This window comes from Hibiscus syriacus, unplaced genomic scaffold (genome assembly GCF_006381635.1).
Source record: "Hibiscus syriacus cultivar Baekdansim isolate YM2019G1 unplaced genomic scaffold, ASM638163v2 tig00110937_pilon, whole genome shotgun sequence".
Taxonomy (NCBI): Eukaryota; Viridiplantae; Streptophyta; class Magnoliopsida; order Malvales; family Malvaceae; genus Hibiscus; species Hibiscus syriacus.
In genome coordinates, this window is record NW_024062922.1 from 4,711 (window position 1) to 11,345 (window position 6,635).

Consider the following 6,635-nt stretch of genomic DNA (forward strand, 5'->3'; position numbering starts at 1 on the left):
GGATTAAACCACACCTTTCTACCTCTGGATCTTCTATACACTCTGGAGACAGGCCCTCTCTTCCACCCTCCCAAATGCAGACTCCTAGGCAGGTGATTGAAAGGACTCCAGCTACTAAGGCCAATAGTATGAGACTCCTTATAACAACCACTCTCTTGATTCATGTGCATCGACTTTTCTTCCCTAACCTCTTCTATACCTTCCTCACTACTAGCTTCTTTGTTCAGGAATGTTCCTTCATTAATCAAAACCTCATTGGATTTGTTAGAATCTTCTCTATGTACTGGCTGTAACCTAACGACTACCCCACCAGGAATTGCCTTTGGGAATAGATAAGAAGGATCATTAGCCTTTTTTTGCACATTTGATTTATCCGAACCAGATTGTTGCGGCTCCACCAAAGTTTCCAACCGGGATTCATTCCCCTTACCAAACCCCAAATTGGTTTGATTAACCCCAGGCCCAATAAAAGAAATTGGGTGGTCCTCACTCGAATCCACAGATTGGGCTGCCACACTTTCAACTATAAAATCATCTCTTAAACCCAGCCCTCGATAATCCCCTTTTAAATTCAAAATCCCATCTGGTAATTCTGACATCATAGCACCACTATTTTGACTTTGTAGTTCCTGTGACAATAAATGCTCTTCACCTTTGCCGCCTACCATAGATGTATAGTTTTCCCCTACCAACCCTCTGACATATGTATCCCTAGAATCCTTAGCTATCAAGTCCAGCTTACCAACTCCAACTGAATGGTTATCATCTTCCTTCTCAGGTTGAGCGTCGTTACTGTACACACCATCTCCGGCCACCATAGATTTTTTAACTGCAAAGCTTTCCTGTTTAATACTAACCGATCCCAAGTTAATTTTAACCTTGAAAGAACGCCCATACGAACCCATATTAACAAATTCTTGTATGTCGAACGGACTGGCCACCTTCAGTAGAGCTCTTGCCACCGCCATATCCTCCCTTTTGATTGTCGACTCGTGAATACAGACCAACTTCCCCCACTTTGAAAGTAACTTTTCCAAGAAAGATTCGTTCCAACATAATAAAGGGATTCCAACCAGTTCAACTGAGCAAAAAGCCAACGGAACACCTTCTTCGCTCATAAGCGGATCAAGCCAATCAAACCAGAACAACAGTTCCTCCCCTCTGCTCGTCCTTGCTTTTTCTAATTCTTCTACTGAGTCGAAAGTTAAGATACAAGAGTTCCATGTATAACCCCATTTAGCTCCCCTGACTATGATTCCATCACTAGCCAGCCCCTTCTCCACTAATTCCAGATCAAACTGGGATTTTATAATTCCAGTCAATGATCTTTTAACCCAATCATACTCATCTAATGGGATATGCATCTCCCATACATTTCTCAGTCCTTCTTTCTCTCCTGGACGACCCTCCTTAAACTCTTTGTTCCCCTGAACTTCCCTTTGCTCGTCATAAGAGACCAGCACATCCTTATATGTTCTTTCATCCCTCAATTTGCTGATCGACACTGACCTTGATCTTCTTCTCAAAGTCGTTCCTATTTTCCATTTACCTTCTACCCTTCTGACATCTCTATTATCCTCTTGCCTGGACCTCTGCTTCTGGTACTTAGCTACACCAACTGAGACTTTCTTACCATCTATCCAAATACCATTCAAATTTGCTATCGCTTTCATCAACCCATCTTCCTTCTCAAACTGAACGAAAGCAAACGTGTAGTTCCTATAATTCTGCTTGGTGGAGCTACTCGGAATGTAGACCCTAATAACACTACCATGTTGTTGAAAGATTTCCTTTAGTGTTCGCCAAGTTACCCTCTTACTCAGAAAGTTGACAAACGCCGTCCATTCCTCACCGGAGGACTGGCCGCCTATGGCACTCTCTCTCACTCTCCCTTTCTCTCTCTCACTCATATCTTTTTTTATGAATTTCATACATCCTTATGCTTTGAATTACGAGATGTTTGAAGAACACATTCCGAGTCATATGAATCTTCGCAAAATAAGAGTATTACAGTTCTTCAAACAGCACTTTCACCTTTAATTTCTTTGGAAGTGCCATATTAAGCAAGCTATAATCAGGATAACAGAACAAGCCAACTCTCAAGAAAGCTTCCATGTGACAAAGGTGCTCATCTTTTCTGACATGAACTTGCAAAAGGCAAAAGCATATCCCCTTTTATGAGTCTAGAAGCACGACAACAAGGGGATCTAGCTTTACTAGCACAGAGACAATACCTTGGGGCGCTATAGGGAAAGTTATGTCGTTTGTAATGGATTTTACCTTTTTTGCGATAATTTCAAGTATGTGTATGTATCAGGTTTCGTTTGATTCATAGCAATCCCAAGAACATTCTGAATATAACCAAGTATCATCACAGGTTATTGACTCCCGAGCACCGTAAAAGCACTTACGGGAGCATATTATACCTTTGATACACAAAAAGACTAAGTTCTTCATTGCCTCAATCTAACACTAAAAAGCAATTGCAAACCAGTGTAAATAATCTATTATGAATAACTGAAATGAACCCCAAACTCAAAAGGTACTAAAAACTTTTCCTAAAGGACAGCACTAGATTTCTAAAGAGAAAATAAGTTGACTAAATTTGCGTAACAACAGACTTTTAGAGGTTTGTTCTTTCAAACATGAAAAACATAAAGCAGCTCATACCAAGTAAGCAGCAAATTCACCATATCAGACATGAAAAAGTACGAAACAAATGAAAAAAAAATTAGGGTCATTACAGGTGAGAAAATAGGATAAAAAATGGCTATAAGATTAAGTACCTGAGAGTAATTGGTAGCTCCAGGGGAGCGATCCATGTAAGCACTCCATTTCTGGTCCTTTAATACAGGATCCTTATAGCATATCTCATCACACTCTGATAAACCTGAAACGCTCGTAATCGTAAAACAAGAGATATAATCAGCTTTAAAAGATATACTGTTTCCCCGGTGTATTATAACACTATAAACATCAAAAGACTGATTAAATCAGATTCGAAGAACATACAACGGTTTTTAAATCAAAAGCAACGATCAATACAAAACTGCTTACATTCTTCCCATGTCTCTCCATCCGCACTACACCCTTTTTTGCAGAACACTCTCCCTACAAGAATTTGGGATTGTTAGTAGGGTTCATAGATTGCTGACATACAAATAGATTGCTGACATAATTAAAAATAGGCAGAAATTAAAATGAAGAAAATCCCAAATTTATCATGTAAGCAAGTAAACAAAATAATTTGAACACCTCGTTACACAAATGCACAAATTGTGGGAAATTGATTGCCAATTTATAGCTTACATTATTATAAATCAACATCCAAAACTTGCAACAGAGGTAGAGTATCCATTAAAAAACATTTGGAGAAAAGCACTCTCAATCCGTACAAATAAAGCAATGTAATACCAAGATCCACAAAAAAAAACGATGGAACCTTGATCTTGAAGGAAGAAGCTTGAAATGCAATCAATTATAACGAATACACAGAATGCTAAGATCTATTAAATCGGTGCCAGCCCCAAATTAATAAAGAATTGAAGGGAATAAAGAAGTAATACAGGGAATTTGCATGAGAGCAGCGTATTTGTGAGTGCATTGATTTCCACAAGGAGAAGCCCATTGCTCAGGTATCATTTTCTTCTTGCTTTCTCCAAACGCGGCGTCTCCGGCGGACGAAATTTGGTTTCTTTAAACCTTGGGGTTTGGAGGCACTCAAGACTACTTTGGTAAATTTATGTCAACGGTCACTAAACTATTATTCTACTTTTATTTTGGACACCGAATAATTTTTTTCTATTCAGTTACTAATACTATTCCGGTCACTAATTCTTAAATCATTTTAAACCATTAACGGTTTATATTTAATTGATATAATAGTAATTTTAATTTTTAATATTTAATAAAATTTATCAATTTTATTTTTCTTATAAATGGTTGCATCTATTTTCATCTTTCCTATTTTATATTTTTGTTATGCATTATAGGATTAATTATTTCTTATTAATAACAATCAACTATACAATTTCTTTCAAAAATAAACACTTACAGTATAGTCATTAATCCTACGAGAGTTATTATTTGATAAAATAATAAAATAATTTTTTAATATGTATATTTTTTATGCATACAAAGAAAGAAAATCAAAGACTGATCTAAGATACACATAAATTATTATCGGTAAAAATTGACAGAATTACAGTCGGTAATGATAGAAACAAAAATTTATTTGTATCATCCGAAGGTTGCCATGCATGCTTAACTATCAGGCACGACTGATTTAAGAGACACATTATGTGTTATAAACATGTGAATTAGAGATTTAAATAACGATTTATTATTGAAATAATGGTCGTTATATAACAGTAAAAATACCTTTCAAAACTAATGTTATATAACTGTGATATTCACAATGACTGTAATAAATTAATAGTATACACTATTATCGTATAAATGATAAATATATCATAACTTAAAATGTAACTGCAATCACAGTTTAAATCTTATTGTAAACTACCTTCTCCATGTTAAAATATCATACAACATCCATGTTGCCTCCAAGCTATCTGATTCCATTATTATACGATGTTCACCCATCGTCTAAGCACGTCGCAAGTCCTCGTAAACTCCTCATATTTCCGCCTCAATCACCGTACAAAGTCCTATCCTCTTGACTTAGATCAACCACCCAACACCGACACTGTTTCGGATCACATCTCGACACGCTACAATCATCATCGTCGGACAACATGTTTCATCCGTATCGATCATATACTTCAGTAAAATAATATTTTTTTATCATTAGGTTCATTTAATAAAAATTAATATTATTTATATTTTTATAAGCAAATAAATATGATTGAATTACATAATATTTTTAATAGAAAAAATAAGGTGAGGTAGATGATAGAGGAAATGAAAATACATAATATGAATGGAGAATGAAATTTATAGAGGGTGAAACTGAGAATTTATTTATAGCACATGCATGGGACAAAACATGTATTAAACCTAAATAAAATAGTGAATATAATGTAGTATTTGTTCAAAGATTTTTCATCATTTGATAATGAGCGTTCATACCTTTAGTATATGTAGTACTCAAACTTAAAACCTTAAGTGATAACAACAAATCAATTAATAAATTAAATAAGTAATAGTGAAAGGTAAATTGCTCTTTTTAAAAATTCAATTAATATAAATGTTGGTATGTCTAGTACATTTTCCTTTTAGTAAGTATTATTGATGATAAGATTAAATAACTATTTTTCAAATGATAAGAATAAATAAAAAAATTTATTAAAACTCAATGAAAATTTAATTATTCTCTCCATTTTGTCAATAATTTCTAAAGTATATAAACTAAAATTTTCAATTGACGCCTCTTCTCTCCTCTCCTCTGAATTACGACTTCAATACATATTAAGAGCAAAAATTCTTTCCCCTATGTAAGAATTGTTCGGAAAAGAGAAATATCCTCCCCGTTTTTATTTCAATCAACATAATTTAGATTTATTTTTTCATATAATAAAAAGAGCTAATACATTGTAATCCAATCATATGTTAAGCTGTGTGGTTATTACTTTATTTTTTATTAAACCCATAATATATATAATCCTATATATATATCTATGAAGACTCTGGTGCCATAGCTTGCATATTCATCGCCTTCTTTTGGCCTAATAAACCATTAGCCTCAAGTTTCATGGTAAGGTCCCTAATAGTTTGTTTGAGTCCATTGAGACCAACTCCATGCCCTCTACCATTGCACAAGTTGCAAGGGTGACGGCAACCACAACTGCAGCTGCCGCCAGAAAAGCTGATGCCGTCACCGCCATTATCGATATTGGGACCCTCGGAACCTATATGGGGTTCGTACATGAAACCGCTGCTTGACCGGAACACATCTTTTCCGGCTCTGTCGTTCATGGAGGAGACACCGGTCCTTGCTAAACATAGTGAGGATAGTAAGGTTAAGAGAACCCAATTTGCTGCCATCTTTGCGAGGAATGTAAGCTTGTGTGATTTTTATTTTGATTGATAAAAAAGTGTTTATATAGTGAAGTTTTTGCGTTAAAAAAGAAGGCATAAAATTTGTGATGAAACAATGGAAAATCAAGCTAATCCATCTCTTTTCATGTTTTTTGCATGAAACATATTCTATGTACAATTTTTATAGAATACAAAATCAAAACATTATCAAATTTATTTTAATTGCTAATTTAGGGGTGATTACAAGGTAATATATGTTCAAAGACTCTCACTCATTTGACATTGAATTCATATACATTTGGCATATATGGTGCTCGAACTCGGGACCTCAAGAAATAATAATAATTCCTTAATCACTTAGATTGCTTGGTTCATACTACATATTAAATATTTGAAACTTATTTTAAATTTAATCATATAAGTAAATGTATTAATTTATTATTATTTAAAATAAATATAGGTACTTGTATTCTAATTTAAATACATAAATGTTCAAAACTTATTTTAAATTTAATTATATAGGTAAACGTATTAATTTTTTATTATTTAAAATAAATATATATAATTAAATTACATGTTTACATGATAAATTGAATTTTATTAAATAATAAATAACATTAACAAAGTTAATAAAGTTT

At 34.0% G+C, this 6,635-nt stretch overlaps 1 protein-coding gene across 1 annotated transcript; it reads right to left on the reverse strand.

Moving 5' to 3' along the window:
• Window positions 1-2,624: 2,624 nt before the first annotated feature.
• Window positions 2,625-3,711, reverse strand: LOC120147330. The gene is made up of 3 exons (XM_039160727.1): window positions 3,567-3,711; window positions 3,058-3,111; window positions 2,625-2,890 (listed from the first exon to the last, which is right to left on the reverse strand). Exons 1-3 carry the CDS (start codon window positions 3,640-3,642, stop codon window positions 2,640-2,642), a joined length of 381 nt encoding a protein of 126 aa, XP_039016658.1. The 5' UTR covers window positions 3,643-3,711; the 3' UTR covers window positions 2,625-2,639.
• Between the last annotated feature and the right edge of the window lie 2,924 nt (window positions 3,712-6,635).

What these genes read in the sequence shown, in the direction of transcription:
- LOC120147330 (XM_039160727.1), bottom strand. Translation starts at nt 3,642, where the DNA reads ATGATACCTGAGCAATGGGCTTCTCCTTGTGGAAATCAATGCACTCAC. An exon ending in TGCTCTCATGCAAATTCCCT is followed by an intron (nt 3,112 to 3,566) that starts GTATTACTTCTT and finishes AAATTCTTGTAG; the next exon opens with GGAGAGTGTTCTGCAAAAAA. An exon ending in TGGAGAGACATGGGAAGAAT is followed by an intron (nt 2,891 to 3,057) that starts GTAAGCAGTTTT and finishes CGAGCGTTTCAG; the next exon opens with GTTTATCAGAGTGTGATGAG.